Source organism: Crinia signifera, chromosome 3 (assembly GCF_055691185.1).
Source record: "Crinia signifera chromosome 3, ASM5569118v1, whole genome shotgun sequence".
In the NCBI taxonomy this organism is placed as follows: domain Eukaryota; kingdom Metazoa; phylum Chordata; class Amphibia; order Anura; family Myobatrachidae; genus Crinia; species Crinia signifera.
This window is the reverse complement of record NC_139219.1, coordinates 63,767,468-63,786,202: the sequence shown is the minus strand read 5'-3', so window position 1 is coordinate 63,786,202 and position 18,735 is coordinate 63,767,468. Positions and strand designations below refer to the sequence as shown.

Genomic DNA, 18,735 nt, shown 5'->3' with positions numbered 1-18,735 from the left:
TCAAGGTTAGCCATCACTGGTCTAGTGTGTTCACTCAATATCGTTAACTATCGACTCTTCAGTGCATTGTTAGTTACCCCTCCCGTCTGCTGAGCATGCAGGTCAATTTAGCTATATAACCAAACGACGTGCATGTCCAGTCAGTTCCGGTGATGTCTCTGGACAGATATAGGGGGTATGCAGTCTCCCAATGCTATTTCCGACGGGGGAAAGAGCGGCTGGGCCCTATTCAGTGTCTTCCTTGACAGCATTGAACAGGGATCTCGGCAGAACGTGCGTGATTTCACAAGCAGTTGGGCATGTTCTGCCGGGAATTGACGAGCCCACGGCCGCAGCTGGACAATTTCCAGCCGCATCTCGTGGCCATGCCCCCTTTTTGGCACTCGGCAGGTATGACATTGAATCCTGCCTGCTGTTTCAGTGTCGAGACGGCTGAGAACAGGACCGGGTCATGGCCGTCAGGCTCATAGTGTGCTGATCTCGTTCAGTGTGTACGCTCCATATCGGCCCCCCCGCAGCTAATATTGTTACCTATGTTGGCCGTGGCCAGGGTCATCTAGTGTGTATGGGGCTTGAGACTGATAAGGGTCTTCTGTAAGAGGTGCTTTGGCACATGGCATAATTTGTTTATTCATTTACATGATTCGCAGAAACCTGTTAACTGCCCCTGGGATCGGTTTCATAGTACATATACTGAAGATTGGTTGTGCAATTGTTTCAATGTTTTTATTCTTATTAGCGAAGATTATTAGTGTTCACTACAAATATAACTAAATGTGCCTTTTGTGTTTGCATTTCCCTTAGATGCTGGCATTGGGTCTCCCAAGGAGAGCACCATCTGCCCAGGTATGTGTTTTGCTAAATATGAAAAGTGACTTCTGTCTTTGTATTTGTTGCTCCTGAAATGACCCTGCTGTTTAGGTGAAATATGGTCAGTACACTATGCCGTACTTATGCTTTGTAATTGTACGTGTGTTGACAGCATAAAGGCCATATGCTAATATTATAACAGTATAGTATAAGGACCATGACCGCATGGCTAGCCATATGATAACAGAATATAACAGTATGGTGTAAGGAGCATGGCGGGCCATACGATAACAGAATATCACAGTATGGTGTAAGGACCATGGCGGGCCATATGATAACAGAATATAACAGTATGGTGGAAGGAGCATGGCGGGCCATACGATAACAGAATATAACAGTATGGTGTAAGGACCATGGCGGGCCATACGGTAACAGAATATAACAGTATGGTGTAAGGACCATGGCGGGCCATACCATAACAGAATATAACAGTATGGTGTAAGGACCATGGCGGGCCATACGATAACAGAATATCACAGTATGGTGTAAGGACCATGGCGGGCCATACGATAACAGAATATCACAGTATGGTGTAAGGACCATGGCGGGCCATACGATAACAGAATATAACAGTATGGTGTAAGGACCATGGCGGGCCATACGATAACAGAATATCACAGTATGGTGTAAGGACCATGGCGGGCCATACGATAACAGAATATAACAGTATGGTGTAAGGACCATGGCGGGCCATACGATAACAGAATATAACAGTATGGTGTAAGGACCATGGCGGGCCATACAATAACAGAATATAATAGTATGGTGTAAGGACCATGGCGGGCCATACGATAACAGAATATCACAGTATGGTGTAAGGAGCATGGCGGGCCATAAGGTAACAGAATATCACAGTATGGTGTAAGGAGCATGGCGGGCCATACGGTAACAGAATATCACAGTATGGTGTAAGGACCATGGCGGGCCATACGGTAACAGAATATCACCGTATGGTGTAAGGACCATGGCGGGCCATACGGTAACAGAATATAACAGTATGGTGTAAGGACCATGGCGGGCCATACGGTAACAGAATATCACAGTATGGTGTAAGGACCATGGCGGGCCATACGGTAACAGAATATCACCGTATGGTGTAAGGACCATGGCGGGCCATACGATAACAGAATATAACAGTATGGTGTAAGGACCATGGCGGGCCATACGATAACAGAATATCACAGTATGGTGTAAGGACCATGGCAGGCCATACGATAACAGAATATCACAGTACAGCAGGGATGGGGAAACTTCAGCCCCCCAGCTGTTGAACTACACATTCCAGCATGCTCTGCAACAGTTGTAGCATGGCCACATAGCAAAACTGTGGCAAGGCATTTTGGGATGTGGTGTTCCACAACAGCTGGAGGGCCAAAGGTTCCCCATCCATGTAGTACAGAATAAGGACCATGCAGAATACAATTCATATTATGGATTTCGTATTTGCGGTGTGTGGACGGTACTGTGAGCGTTTTTGTTTAGTTTAGCCAGATATATTGCCCAGTCCAAAATTTTGTTTTAAGGACTGAATGATCCTTAGACCTTTTTGTTACCTAATTGAAGTATACGATTAGCATACATGTATAAGCAGCTATGTAAATAAGATGTGGTAGGGGAGAGGAGACATTTAAAGTGTCACTTGATTATGCATGCTGACTATCCACCAGCCTCAAAGCAACTACAAATGGTTTGAGCCATTGACCATATATGATGTAGGTACCCTTGTATACATGGTAAATGGCTAACCGCACAAGTCAGGTAATTGTTTGTTATGACACCAAAACATTTCTCATGCAGATTAGCTTACTGTTCTCTGCTGGCTGCAGTCACTGCACCTCCCATCTGCCTGCTTAGTCATTTCTGGCTATTGTTACATGTTCCACATTTGTGTAGACCTGGAAATGGGGAACATGTTTCCAATCACAAGATCAGTATATATGACTCCTAAAATGGACTGTACTGCTGTGAGCATTGTTTAGATGGGCATTAAATTGTCCGAACACCCTCCATGTCAACACTAATTCCATATTTGTTGCTCCATGCTTATTTTAGAATTGCAGCAAGTCAGCTTGATCTAAGCTAAGAATTACCCATTTAGGTGCAGGGTGCTTAAAATCCCAGTACCACAATGACATATCAGTACAGTTAGGTCTTGACATGGTATCCTTTGTATGTTTAAGAAGTTTCCATATAATTTTTTTTTTTCATATATTTTTATTATGCAAAATAGCAAAAAATTTAAAAACATTTCACATTACATTTAGCATTATTCAGTTTTCTTTTTTTTTCAACATGTATACATAGTAATAGATAACCATTTATCATTTAATATATTAATTATTCCATCTTTTCTTTAACAATATATGGTATTCATTTATTATCTTATTTGCTATTCCTGTACATTTTCTACCTCATTCCATTTAGTGGTATAGTCGAAATCCAGATATCGTCAATGTCGAGTTTAATAAATCGGTGTTTTTTTTTTTTTTAAATCCATATAATTTATAACCTAATTCTATGGGTAATTCAATGAGAAAAATTTGCCGTGTTTTATAGCGAGTTTGTGCTGTTTTCGCGTTGGAAGGAGCATTTTGCTCTCCAAAAGTGAACCACCCTATTCAATGTGAAATATTCGCCGTCTTTCTAAGTGATTTTCGCTGTGTCTCTCCGTGTAGCAATTCTCCATCTTTTCATGGAGAACTGGAATGTGAACTTTTAAACTAAAAAGTTTTTTTTTTTTTTTTGGTGTCAAAAAATCAGGATTTTTTTTCTGTGAAGGGGCATGTTATTATTATTCATGTGCTTATAGCACATGAATATACATTAAATTAAAAAAAAAAAAAAAAACTTATTTACATTTTTTTTTTTTACACAGAGCAGCCAGCAGGGGGCCGGAGCTCTCGAGCCGCTCATTAGATATTCATATATTCACTGCACCCGATCATTACATATGCACGATCGGGTGCAGTGAATACTGGGTCCCCCGCTGGCTATAGGGGGGGCAGCTTGTGCTGCCTGGGTCCTGGGGAGCCCTCCTCCCCTCCACATATGTTCTGGGGCAGCCAGGGATACTTTAATCTCCCTGGCTGCCACCGGCTCCCTGCCAGCTCCCTGCCGCGGACGCTCGTCCGCTGCAGGGGTTAAGACTCGCCGCAAGTGGCGGCGAGTCTTAACCACATTGAATAGTGGGAGCAGGAGTGGCAGCGAGCCCTCCAGAACAGAGCGAGTGCATGGCGAGAGAAAAAAATCTCTCATCATGCACAGAGAATTTTTCTCATTGAATACTGCCCAATGACTTGGTTATCCTTGTTTGCCACATTTCTTCTTTAACAATTGCCTACTTTGTTCACAAAAAAAGTGTGTAGTCCTCTGGCGAAACCACAATAAATACACTATTTTGTGGTTAGTTGATGGATCAAGTGTTATATGCTCTTCTAACTTCTACTGAATGTGAGTAGAATATATGCAAATACATTTTTTCTAGAAAGATAGAGACTGACCAAGGAACTTTTTGTTTGATGAAAGATTCATAGGGGGTATACAATACTCCACCGATATTCCTGATGGGGGAAATAGCGATGGGGCCCTATTCAGTGCTGTCTTTACTGACAGCATTGAAGAGGGATCACTGTAGAACGAGCCCGACTTTAGAAGCTGTCGGGCCCTTTCTGCCGATAGCAGCTGTAGATCGACAATCCACGGCCGTGTTCGTGGACACGCCCCCTTCTCGACGACCGGCAGACAGAACATTGAATCCCGCCTGCCGATTTACTGTCGGGCAAACCGCAAATGGGCCAGGATCACGGCTATCGGGAGAGATCGACAGCCATGATCCGGTGTTGCATACCCCCAAAGTGTAAGATACTTACTGTATTGTGCTTTGGCCAGTGGGTTACCTGTTGGTTTTAGTGAATTCTGTATATGTGGGGTTTGGTGAAGGCTCCTTTGTGCCACCCTAGGCTGAAATCACTGGTGAATTTTGCGCTGTATAGATGTGTCCTATTTATTAATTCCCCACTTTGCATTGGATTTTAGCTTTATAATCTGCACATGCACTCCAGATTGGTTTCCACACCACAATCTGGGACATATCGGCAGTGATGCTGGCAGTCAGAGATCCCTGTAGGACGGCCAGGCTGGAGCAGGAAGTCAGTGCTTGTGCAGGGTAGCAGTCACATAAGATTCACCGTTTTCAGGGAAAGCCCATTTGGTTGCAGTCACATCCTATGCACCGGCGTCAGGTTATTGGTCAAAGTTGGATGGGGAAAGATTAATTCTGTTAAGCTGGGTACACACTATGCGATAGATGCAAACCATATACACAATAACTATATCGGTAATGATATTATCGTGCATATTGTTCAGTGTGTACCAACTGTATTATCAATGCGTGCTCCCCTGGGTCGTTTACTATCTCCGCATTGTCTGTACATGTAGGCAATTCTGAATACATAGTCGGCGACATTATGTTCGGTGGGGTTCCCAGTGAGGTCACTGAACGATAGCCTCTTTTCAGCATTATAGCACTATTGTGACAACAATATTGGTAATGGCGCTTACTGTGTATGCAGATTTAAAGAAGCTTTTAATAAGAGTTCTCTGGTATGTGTGCAGCATATCCTGTAAATCACATTAAAGGGGATATTAAATCCCCGCTACTATTTCCATCGGGGTTAATTGCGGCGGGCGCCTATTCAATGCAGTCTTGCTCTACGGCATTGAAGACTCAGATCGACCGAGCGGGCCGACTTTGAAATTTTAAACAGAGATAAAACAAACTGGGAAACAACAACAAAGACTAGGAGGTCCCTGCTGCAAACTTACAATCTATAGATATACAATTTCCAGCAGCAAGTGCTATTATTGCCCATCCATAATGACCTTATGAGGTTGTACTTTGTTGACATGAAAAGGTGCATAGCCAAAAACTCACCGTGTATATGTAAAATTCTGACTGATTTTCCTTGAACTCGTCGGATCCCAGAAACCATCGCTATGGACTATACACACGGTGCGATTTTAGCTATGTAAGATTTTGACTATACTAAAGGTGCCCATACACGTTGTGACGCACGCTCCCGCGGGCATCTCATAGCACAGTACAAAAATTATGTGCTGCACGTACTTTTTGTACTGTCGTCTAATCGCTTTGCATGTAAATCACATGCAAATTGAGTGTGATCTGATGCGATATAGTTCAAAACGCACTGGAAAAATCTCAGTGGATGGGCACCTTAAGAACACTAGCTGGTACACATTATAGTCAAACTTAACCTGCCTGTAGAGTCTTTTTTTTTTATTTTCATTTTTTTGCCGATCCCGCCGGAATGTGCATCAGCCTCGAAAGCTGTATAAACCCTGTGCGATATGCCCTATTTTTTTCTATTGATTTTTGAGTCAAAATCTGTAGCTCATATTGCATTGTGTGTATGCACCGTAAGTGGTACAAATTAGTGCAAAGTCCAGCTTTACCCAGTGCACCAGTCAGCTCTCTTCCCTCATTGCTGGGTCTAGTTACTGCAATTGCCAACAGCATAATTTCACAAATAAGTGATTTGATAACCAGGAACAGTAGCTTGCACCTTTTTTATATTGTGTTTACACAATTATGCAGCAAACATGTCAAGTTCTTTTAAGGTCCAAGGAGTGTTGCATGTATTTTGTACATTGGCAGGGTTATGTATCTGTGTAACACATGCCTCTTGGAACTAGTGTGGTTTTATTGGCACACTATGGAGTTGTATCGAACAATTTAGGATTTCTTTGTGTTTTTCAGATAATTACCAGACTGCCCAGCTGCTTGCATTAATTTTGGAGTTACTGACTTTCTGTGTGGAACATCATACCTACCACATCAAGAACTATATTATGAACAAGGATTTGCTCCGAAGGGTGTTGATACTGATGAACTCGAAACACACTTTTTTGGCCCTCTGTAAGTGTTTTTTTTTTTTTTTCCTTTAATTGGTATAAGTATACTATTTGTATGTACAGGTCGGGTATCCCGTATCCGGGCATCCCGTATCCGAATTATTTTTTTTTTCTCCCCCCTAACCCTCTTTTAATACTTACCAAGTCCTCCGGCGTCCATGGCAGGCCTTCAGCATCCTCTCCGGCGTCTCCAGAAGTCCCAGGAGTGCTTTGCGCAAATGCGCGCGCCGGTGACGTCACCGGCGCGCCTGGGAACTTGCGCAAAGCACTCCTGGGACCGCCGGAGACGGTGCTGGTGGACGCCGGGGGACTCCATGGACGCCGAGGAACCATCGGGGACCCACCAGGGGCAGGTAAGTATAGCAAAAAAAAAAATTATTCCAAAAACCGGAATATTCCCTTATCCGGAATGCTCGTGGTCCCGAGCATTTCGGATAAGGGATACTCAACCTGTATCATAAAACGGATATAATGTGATTTTCTCTTGCGGTTGGGTTATATAGATGTGCGGGTAAGGTGTGTCCACGCATCGATTTTACTTTCAATTCAATTTGTTTTCAATATCCCCAGTTCCACACAGTTTCGATAACAGGAGCACGCAATGTGAATCAAAAGCGTCTTATAAACTGTTTGATTTCAAGATTGAATCAAAAGGTCCCTGGCTAATTCTACCTAGAAGCCTAATTTCTCCTGCTCATACCCAGTTTATTTTTCTAGCACCCATTGCAGAAAGTGGGGAACAGAGCTCTGTGTCCTTAAACTGTATTTTGTACTTTGCACAAATTCATAATGTGTGCTATTTGTGGCAGTTGGGGTGAGTGCGCTAGTCCCCGTCACCCTGCATCCAACGCTCTGACCTGATCCCTTTAAGAGTGCAGTCCCAGCTGTCCCTCCACACTCACTCATATGCTTGCTTTATATGAATGAGCGAAGTAGAGTAGCACTTCCTGAATTCTGTGTAGCAATAATTTTTGGTCTCGTTTTTTAGGTGCTTTGCGTTTCATGAGGCGAATAATTGGCTTGAAAGATGAATTCTACAACCGTTATATCATAAAGGGAAACCTTTTTGAACCAGTTATTAATGCACTTCTGGATAATGGCACCAGATACAACCTGTTAAACTCTGCAATAATAGAACTGTTTGAATTTATCAGAGTGGTAAGTATTGCTACATACAACATAGCGCTCTAATACCCCTTTCAGACAGAAAAAAAGACCCGGGAATTTCCCTGCTCTTGCCGTGTCGACCCGGGTTTTTCTACTGTCTGAAAGGGTCAACACGGGTCTAAAGTTCCGGGACTTCGACCCAGGTATTTACCTGGGTTTTTCCCGGGTCTGTATTCCAAAAACCCGGGTCGCCGGCTGTCTGAAAGGAAACGACCCGGGTTTTGCGGATTATTACACATTGTTAGGCACTGATTGGCTCTCCTGGTGGGGTGCTGGCTGATTGGTTGTGAGGATAGGCTTCTCTGATTGGCTGGGAGGGCATGGCAATGGAGCTGGCCTCTGAGGTCATTAGGGAGCTGAAAAAATGTTAGAAGCTCACTGGTAGAAGCAAGAGGTATGAGAGCTGCTGGCAGTGAGAGGGGAGGAGGATATCGGCAAACGGATTACTGGGACAGTCAAAGATGCCACAGTGTACTCAAACATTGCAAATATACTGACAGCCATGTGAGGTAACATGTACCTTCCAGTATATAAAAACAATAAAACTTGTTTACAACATATCCTTGTGTCATGCCATGGTTAATGCAATGCAGTGAGCAGTCACCACCCACTTTTGATGACCTCATCTCTGTGTGCCTTTAAAACTGTCCTATTCTTATGACACACAGAGTTTTGCAGGAAAAATCCGGCTTCTGTGTGAAAGGGGTCGATACGGGAAATACCCGGGTTTTTGCTCCTGTGTGAAAGGGGGTCAGCACCTTGCTGCCTAGTTCTACCCGGGTTTTTGTATCCGGGAAATACCTGGGTTTTTGGGATTTTTCTGTCTGAAAGGGGTATTAGGGGGTTATTCAATCTGACAGGGTAAATATCGGCACTCACCTATTCAATACCTTTTTCCGACAATTTGGGTACTTTCCGACATTTGGCACATTGAATAGCGACTGTCGATAAGTGTTGGAATCCATCAGAAACGACCGGAATTCCGACTGTAGGGACGTTTTTGACAGTCGGAATCCGGAATTTAATCCCCCCTTTATATTCTAGTTTGGAGAGCCAGGCCTCTGCTCTTCTTCACCATTCACATTTGCCTGTGATTAGACATTATTTGTCTAATTACTTGTTTTAGCTTGTAGTGAATAAAAAGCAATTCTAGCATAATTGCATTGTATGGTCTCAGTGGGAATATGCAAAATAAGGACATATATGGTTGCAAAATACTGTGTAATATCTTGAGCTCCTGGAAATCAGAAAGCGATTGTGTTTGTGGCCTATAATGGTGGTTTTTGTTTCCCCCATGCAGGAAGATATTAAGTCTTTAACAGCGCACATAGTAGACAACTTCTATAAAGCTCTGGAATCTATTGAATATGTTCAAACATTCAAAGGATTGAAGTCTAAATATGAGCAAGAAAAAGATCGACAAAGTCAGAAATTAAACAGGTGGGAATTTGTATTGTACTTAATTATTAGTTGTCTCTGTAATTCTCTGGAATCCACAAGTCAGTCGTAGACTAATGCAATTGCATGGTGTGTTTTTACCCCGTATGACCCATTGCATGAGGACACTGGTAGAGCAGTGCGGTCCTTAATGACCCCCAAAAATATGGTTCGATCACTTTCATTTTTAGTACATTGTAGCTCGTACACCAAAATAGCGCAGTTCATACAAATTCCATATTAGTCCTCTAGTATCTGTTGGAAAATTTCCACCGTATTTTTGTACATTGAAATTTTCTTTGTACTGGGATAACGGCTGCCATTCAAACCCCTGACTACGCAGTAGATTTTTTTAAATTAATTTTATTGAAGCAAAAACAGTACAAATGCGTAAGCATAGACCTGAATTAAGCCTATCCTAGGTTACATGCGGTGATAGACAAGATACAATAGGACAAGAACCAGCAGAATTCCATGTGCATCCATTACAATATGCCGACTTACATATGGTTCAATAGTTTGTGAATTATAAACACATACACAATACCTAAATATTAGCATTAATGAAATACAATTTAAGACAAAATAAAGGTGTCCCTAGCACTCACCAGTCGGATAAAACAGTGGGAGGATCTCCAAGCAGAATGCTGGGATAACATTGGGTTAAATGCATGCTATAGAAATCTGGGATTGTGTTAAGGTTGGCAAAGTTGCAATAAGACTTTCCCCCATGTGTCTAAAAAGGAAGAAGCCGCCTTCTCCTCATCAAACATAAGGGCTATTTAATCCCAGCCGATATTTCCGACAGGATGAAACATCAACAGTTGTTGACAGGAGTAGGTCGAATCTATTATGTCTGATCCGTTTTTCTGACTGTCTGAATAGATTCTGTCATTCGAAAACTGTAGATTGGTGAAAACTTTGCGGATTCTACAATCCAGCACCCGTTTTCCACAATGCAGATTCAACTTTTTAAAAAGTTGAATCTACATAGGCGAGTTCTGTCCAAAAACATCTGGAATTAAAAACTGATGGCGGATATTTCCGCCTGTCGGAAATATCGGCTGGGATTGAATAACCCTATAGTCTCTACCCAGTCCTTTTGGAAATAGTGCATTTGATTTATGTCCAATCAAGTGGACAAGATGTCATGAAGGATGAAAAAGAAATTGTAATGGAATCTGTTCATGTGTGTTCTATACTAAATAGATCTGTGGTGTATAAGTAAAGACACTTATTCTGTACCGACTATCGGTATATTTATTTTTAAAGTCTGAATGTAAAACCTGAAAAACTTTAATCTTGTCCACTCTTTCCATAGTGTACCATCTATATTACGCAGCAACAGATTCCGTAGGGATACACGAGCTTTGGAAGAAGATGAAGAGCTATGGTTTAATGAAGATGAAGAGGAGGAAGGTGAAGCAGTTGTACCTCCTGTTGAAAAGTCTAAAGCAGAGGATGACTTTCCTGATAGTTACGAAAAATTTATGGAAACAAAAAAAGGTATGCACCCGATGCCTTCCAGTCTGACAACTACAATGTAACTGCAAACCAAGGGGCCTATGTATTTATAATTGTGGTACAATTCTTACTCTGAAACATAGTGGATATTTTTGAAATATCCCAGTTATGTAGATGGGGAGCGCTCCCTTTAAAAAACCCACCACCGCCTACCTGGGTCCGGGCAGCGCCGCTGAACTGTCACTCAGCGGCTGCCCGAACCTGCGCCCCCCCCCCAGCACTGCGTCCCTTTCCCCTTGTCATAAGCCGGCGCCGGGGACTTCATACAAAACCCGGAGGGGAGGGGGGAGGAGGAGGGAGCCAGAGGCGCCGCAGAGGGGAGGGAGCCGGGCAACGCTGAAGCTGCCTGAGTTCATTGATTGAACTCAGCAGCGCTGCCCGGCTGTAAACAGTGGCAATCCCGAGAATTTTCCGGGCTTGCCAGACTGGGCACTGAGGCACAGCCCAGAAAATTCTCGGGATTGCCACTGAAGAGGTTAAAGGGCTTTACGGCATTTGAAGATGGTGTAAACGAATGAGGCCATTTTTTAATTTGTTAGGCAAGGGTCAGATCATAGTCCCCATTAATGATGACGGGTGGTTGCATTCTGCTGCACTAATTAGCCTTGTGTGATATTTTCAGCATTAGGGTGTACACATAGCAACAGTTAATAAAATTATGCAGAAACTGCATATTGTACAGTGTTTCATTAAAAAATAAATAAAAATGTTAATGGTCTCGTTTTTAAAGACTGGAATTGGGGTGTGGCAGGCAATAAAAGTGTAGGACAAGTTTTTTTTTTATAAAGGTTTCCAGTTCCACAACTATTGACATACCTTTTAATTGTATAGTTAATTTGCATTGTCATTTGTAAAACTGCTAATTTTTCAGCAATATCAGTAATTTTCTATTTATCCTCCCATTATGGTGACAGATGCAGTAATCTCTGCTCATACAATGATGAACTGTGTTTCAGCTAAGGAGAGTGAAGACAAAGAGAATCTTCCAAAGAGGACATCAGTAGGGGGATTCAAGTTCACTTTTTCTCACTCCGGCAGTTCAGCAAATGGTGCAAATAGTGCAAATAGCAAATCTGTGGCAGCTCAAACACCACCAGCAGGTTCTAACGGCTCATCTTCCAAAAACACAAGCTTATCTGCCACAGTAACATCTACTAAGGTGAGACTTACTATGTATAAGTTTACATTGCTTGGCCTTTCAATCTTGCCTTCAATTAAATGCTATAGTCCTGTTTTTGTGGTCTGTTTTTCAACTAAGAAAAATATCTTTTAGCAATCGGTGTGCAGCAATCATCTGGTTCCTAAACCAGTTTGTAGCGTAGATCTCGGTGTGATTGTGGTCTGCCCTGGATGCGTACTGTAAGTTCACTAACGCTGATAAAGTTAAAGTAGAACACTTAGTCTTGATTGGAGAAATGGCATATGTGACCTGACCAGGCTTGGTATAGTTTTGCTGTACTACTCATGGTCTACCATGTTTAGCCAGGATTTTGCAGCTTGTTTTGAACTGCCGAAAGGGCATAACTTTTTCACCGTTCATTAATACAAAACCTATAACAAGAAGTAGCATCATGGCAGCTTTTTGGGAAAATGCTTAAATTATCAAAAGTAGAGAGGCTTCTGGGCAAAGGTAATTTTATCAGTCAGTCCTGGAGTCTGTACAGCACACCAGGGTCATAACGAAAGGAGTGGAAGCAATGTGGTTTCTCTGGGCCATGGTATTGTCGCTGCCCCACGGCACCTACATTTGGATTGCAGGGTACCTCTGTATATTTTTACGTACTGTTCTGTCACTTAAAAAGTTTCCACTATTTCATTAGCAGGGAAGTCTGATCGGCTTGGTGGATTACCCTGATGATGAAGACGAGGAGGAGGAAGAAGACACATCCCCAAGAAAAAGGCCACGACTTGGGTCTTAAACTGAAACTGACAAACATTAGTTGTGGGTCTATAGCGCAACTGATGTTTGAGCTTAGTGTGAGTCGGGAAGCTTTCTCCTTGAATAATATGGAAATAGCCAAACTCCACTAGAAGGGTGTAAATGCCAAGCTTTTATTGGAAGCCTTTCCAGTGTTTATGAATCCTTTGCAGGGGTTTAAAATGAAGGGTTAGCTACGACAACCAAGATGAATGCTTCAGTGCATCACAAGCATCTTGTGGTTGGGATGGGGGACAAGGTGGATCACTAAGGCATACATTTTAATGTTTCAGGTTTGCCCCAAGGTGTATAACTAGAAAAAAAATAAAAGCTTTCAGTTGCACACGGTAATCTTAATTTTTTTTTTTTTTTTTTAATGGTGCTGGCCATAGTTTTATCAATTGCCTATTTTATATATGAAAAAACAAACAATGTAATTGAAGGGAATAAAATCTGGTAATATAACCTTGGGACCATCTTTGTAAATTTTCTTCCCGTCTTCAGTAGTTGGGAGGGGGAGGGGACACATTGTAGTGCATGTCAAGTTTTTAAAAAAAGTGAACGAAAAATCCTTTCCATATGTATTAAAATTTGAAATCCTAATGAACAGATATAATAAGTAGCCCGTCCTACATACTGCACTTCCAGAAATACTGATGCCAAGGATCAGTAGCTTCCAAAACTAGTCTGGAAACCGGCCGTTGACCTCCTAACCAGTGCCTCAATTTCTTGCAGTGTTATTTTTCTTTTCTTTACAGAAACCATGAATTTTTCAATTTTTATTTTATTTGTCCCAATTCGACTTCCTTGGTCTGACACCACCACCGTAGCGCCAGTCCATGCAAAATAATTTTCCAGATTCTCGAGCTGAAATATCACTATGGCTATGAAACAGATACCAAAGGGTTAACACAGCAAGCAATGAGTTGTCAGCCATTTTATTCCGTAACGTTGAGGAAGACTGATATATGCAGCTTTGAATATCTTCAGCCAGGGTGTAATGGGAAAAGCTGCTTTTAATCCAATCATTTTATACATAGGAATTCACAGCACATTCCATGGATGTAAATGAATAGCAACGGATATACGACGTCAGTGTAGTTGTGGAACACAATTTGGATTTTTTTTTTTTCTTAAAGCCGCACCTGAACTGTAAATATTTTAATATTCACCCATATATGATCTGAGATCATGCTGAAGAACTTGTTCTCTCCGTCACCTGAATTTACTGTTCCAGAGACACAGAAACCAGCTGCAATCCTCTCTGCCAGTTGCCCTCGTCACAGGTTATAGACTTCTTTCTCCTGGAAATAGTTTAAAGCAGTTTCCCAGTTTTGGAGATTTTGTAGTTAATTATAATTTTAGCTATTGTTTGGAAAGATGGGCTGTCTGTGTAGATATGAAGTATAGTTTTTTTTTTTTTTTTGTTTCGTTTTTTTTTTTTCCATAAAACAGAAGTTTATTTTGTATTAAATACCACTGTACTTGTTTTACACCATTTGTATACATGTGGTGATATTAATGCTGAACTGTAAAATTCAGGAATTAAAATGTGACCCTGTAATTCCATAACATTTTGTTTTCTGCTTGGTTTCTTGTGTGGTTGTTTTTTGTTTTTTTGAAGTGACTTTTTAAACAGTTTTCTGTTAAATTTTTGAATCACGTTGACTATTTGGGAAGCTGCTTTTCCAGGTTACCAACCGTTTTTGAGAGCTAGATGCATGAGCCCTCATTAACAGCAGATGCAGTGCAGTTTATAATTTAAATCCTTATATTATAGAATTGTGGTATTTCTGTATTTTTAATTAAGATGTATCAGTAAAAAATAACTGCTGTGGGTAATTTATAGTTATTGGTTATCCAGAAAACATAACCTTTCCTAATAAGCTGCCGTGTGCTAATAGCCATGCATTTCCACAGATACAATTAAGTAGTAAATAATTTACGTACTAGAAATGTAACAACTGAGAGAATTGCTGCAGAAAGGTAGGTAAGCAATAACGGGTATAGAGAAAACAAGCGGCACTTAAATAAATGGCTATAGTTGGATACATGAAGAAATCTATAAAAAGATCAGTATGTTTGCTAGAGAATTTAATTAATATATAAGGTCAGATGTACTAAGCTTTGAAAAGTGATAAAGTACCAGCTAATTGGCTCATATTACAAGCTGTAAATTGGAATTGGTTGTAAAAGGAATTGGTTGGTTGGTAGCTTATCACTCTCCTCTTTAACAATTTTCAAGGCCCATCCAGCCCATGAAAAGGTAATAAAAAAAATTGAAATATATTTGACTTAATTAAATAAAAATTACAATCTATAGCAATAAAAACCTTACACGCCCTAAATTTGTCATACTGGAAATGTCTGCTAGTAAAGGGGGTTTACTCAGGAATTTGGTGAGACAAAGGCAATAAAAATGCTGATATGCTCATATTGAATGTTTTCACCACTGTAGAAAGCTACTTTTCTCACTGCTATTAGAAATGTGTCATCCAGGCTGAAGCCAGCAGTATATAAATGCTGCTGAATAGCATATTAAAGGAAGAAACAATTTCATGTGGTGAAATGCATTGTGTTTTATATTGCTTTGGCACAAAACCAACCTAATATTATTTATTTGCTTCCCCCTGGCAACTATCCATACAAGTTCGATAGTATTGCTCTAGGATTTCTATATGATATAGGTTGCTGAATGAAGGAGGGCACTTTCCTCATCCATCCACTAGGGGGCACAGATACATTGGAGCAGAGATGTCTGGGCCCCAGACGTTTACTGACTTCCCAGCAGTCATGGCATCCCTCTTCACTATATCCCACCACCGTTCATCCAGTTTTTAGTCTGTTTCCAGCAGGAGTTGGCAGTCACCCACTTGTATTTTTACCTTATTTTGTTTTAAAATTTTATGCACTATTTAGCAGTCTGTACAGACGCTCTACTGAATGCACTGCTGCTCCAACACGAGTGCACTAGCACAAGTGTGTGGATTGGTGACTTCGCAAAGCACCTTACTCCACTTGCCTGGTGCCATAGTTGGTCATCTGGACAGGTAAGAGACTACTCGGTACTTGTGTAGTTTCACGGCGCCACCGCGCGCACAGTCTGTCTCAGAAACTTGGCGGCTTCCCAGACGCTCTGTTTAACTGTGGCGTGCCGCTCTAGCTGTTCTCAGCGTAGCGCGTGGCTGCTTTCCATATATAAGCTACGTTATCAGCGTAGCGCTGGCAGCAGCAGCGCGCGCGCTGACAGGTCACTGTGTAACTTTCAGTTTCACAGTGAAATAGGCAGTCCTGAGCACCGCTGACAACGGGGGCATGTATAGTCGGCACACTGCTGAAGTGCCGGGGCTTCTAAAGTACACACCCCGGCACACCGCTATCAAAGGGGGTGTCCCCCATGTAGACACTAAAATTTAGGCGCTAAAGCGTCTAGATTTAGTAGGGTGTAGGGGTGCACTGTGCAAAACACTCTTAAACCTGTTCACAATGACACTAGTCGACGTAACAGCTGTCAACCTTGTTAATTCCACTATCCACGCCAACCCGAAGCGTGGCAGTACGTGTCCTACGACCTTTTCATACCCTCACTATCCACGTCGGCATGGAGTTGATTTTCTGTAGTGTGGCGAGCGGACGCGCATAACTTCACAGGTATACGCGTCCCCTCGCGGGGCTCGCTGCGCTCGCCACACTTTATAAAATCAACTCCACGCATATGTGGATAGTGGGGGTATGAAAAGTTCGTACCAAAAGTTGCAGGTACCTTGGTAAATATAATTCAAGTTTCCATGTGGATTCAGGGGTTAATAGTCTCCATGTTCGACAGTGGAATATACCAGATTCATATGCTGTCCTATTCAGCTGTAGAACCTTGCTCAGTGGAACAAGTCACATCTTCACGGCACAGAGGGGGTTATTCTGATCCATTCTCACGGGGAACGGTGCTTGTGTGTGCATGTGCATACGCCGGGTGCATGCGGCCACGGCGAACAACATTGCGTGTGTGGGGCGGTTTATAGATGTGCCCATGGGAACGCCCAGCATTTCATGGGTGTTCCCATGAAAATGCTGGGAGTTTCCATGGTAATCGGGCCATGACATGGGCGCTGGAGGCAGGCATCTGACATCACCGGATGTCAGCTGCCTGTCCACTTCCTTCCGAATGCCCACGCACATCAATTGATGGTCGACAACCATCGAATGATGTGGTTGTTCATTCACAGCCACTGTGAACGAATGAATGTGGGGGGCGTGTGCGTATCTGCATTCGCAGGGTGGTGTCTGGTGGACTGCAAGGCTGCAAATACACAGCCTTGCGAATCAACCAGAATAAGGTCCAGATTGTTATCCTCTTGCTGAAAGTATGTCATTTCCTGTAGTGATGGCTCCTCCAGGCCAATCTGAATCGGGTATTCAGGTCTGGGTTATTCATACCACCAACCCAAGCCTGCAGGGTTTGTCAACAGTTCGAAGAGCTTTGTGCTTGGTATAGCCTCTCCACTGATCGCTCCCCATCTAAATTCAGTCAGACAGTAAGACAGTGGTTGCCTAAATCAATCACTAGGGTGGTTCTGGGAGTTGTAGAGCCATTTGGGAAGTAAATATGCATCCTCCAATGGCAGAGCGTTACCTTCTGGCTCTGCCAGCCATGGTCAGTCCTGGCATTCAATTTTTTAAAATGAGTTTATATAACTGACCTTCGTATTCATATATAAACTCATTATTTAAAAATTAAGGGTGGTCTTAAGTTACTTAAGCTATAACTACAAATATAAAAGCTTGAGAACTCCAATTACAAGAGTCAAAAAATACTATGGATACGGTAGTAAGAACCAGCGGTACTCTTTACCTAGAAGGGCGCCAGCGATTGAAATCGCGGTCATCGGGGGTAAAAATCGTGGTCATCGCGGTCATCGCGGGTAAATCGGGATGCCCGCGATGACCGCGATCACCGCGATTTTCCCATAGGGAACAATGTTAAAACGGCAGATTGACCGCGATTTTACTGTTAAATGCCTCAATGGACCCGATTTGGGGCCAAATAGGCCAAATTAACCCTTCAATGTCCCCCCAAATTTTTAACGCCACCCCACGATCCACGCCAACCCGAAGCGTGGCGAGCGCAGCGGTACGCGTCCTCCGACCTTTTCATGCCCTACTATCCACTAGGGCGTGGTGTGAGAATATAATAGTGTGGCGAGCGCAGCGAGCCACCGAGCCCGAAGCGTGGCGAGCGCAGCGAGGGGACGCGGATACCTTCACAGGTAGACGCGGGCTTCACAGGTGTCCGCCTCGCCACGGACACCTGTGAAGCCCGCGAGGGGACGCGCATAACTGTGAAGGTATCCGCGTCCCCTCGCTGCGCTCGCCACGCTTCGGGCTCGCTGCGCTCGCCACACTATTATATTCTCAAACCACGCCCTAGTGGATAGTAGGGCATGAAAAGGTCGGAGGACGCGTACTGCCGCCCCTCGCGGGCTCGCTGCGCTCGCCACGCTTCGGGTTGGCGTGGATCGTGGGGTGGCGTTAAAAATTTGGGGCCACATTTAAGGGTTAATGGGCTCTGTGGCCCATTTAACATTGATTCCTATGGCCAAATCGGGTGGATTGAGCCATTTAACAGTAAAATCGGGTCCATCGCGCCTTTTAACATTGATTCCTATGGGAAATCGGGAGCATCGCGTCGCGGGCATCGCGGGTACATTTATGGCCGGCCGCGACGCGACCGACACGATTTCCATGTTTAACATTGGTTTCAATGGGAAATCGCGGGCATCGCGTCGGTCGCGTCGCGGCCATACATAAATGTGCCCGCGACGGGCGCCCTTCTAGGTAAAGAGTACCGAACCAGCAAATCATTTCTACAATCCCCATGGCAGCCATGACAC

The 18,735-nt window shown here is 43.0% G+C and overlaps 1 protein-coding gene across 6 annotated transcripts in view; it reads left to right on the top strand.

Annotated features, from left to right (window-relative positions):
• PPP4R3B (protein phosphatase 4 regulatory subunit 3B) overlaps positions 1 to 14,419 on the top strand; it is a 44,790-nt gene extending 30,371 nt beyond the window's left edge. For 2 of the 6 annotated variants that reach the window (XM_083175912.1, XM_083175911.1), the window contains exons 10-16: positions 805 to 846; positions 6,647 to 6,805; positions 7,790 to 7,959; positions 9,269 to 9,408; positions 10,727 to 10,911; positions 11,886 to 12,088; positions 12,753 to 14,419. In XM_083175912.1, coding sequence (XP_083032038.1) covers positions 805 to 846; positions 6,647 to 6,805; positions 7,790 to 7,959; positions 9,269 to 9,408; positions 10,727 to 10,911; positions 11,886 to 12,088; positions 12,753 to 12,848 — 995 coding nt within the window. In that variant the 3' untranslated portion in view covers positions 12,849 to 14,419. Of the gene's footprint in view, positions 1 to 804; positions 847 to 6,646; positions 6,806 to 7,789; positions 7,960 to 9,268; positions 9,409 to 10,726; positions 10,912 to 11,843; positions 12,089 to 12,749 lie in introns of all 6 variants that reach the window. The other 4 variants (XM_083175907.1, XM_083175909.1, XM_083175908.1 and 1 more) reach the window with 3 other exon arrangements.
• Positions 14,420 to 18,735: the final 4,316 nt, after the last annotated feature.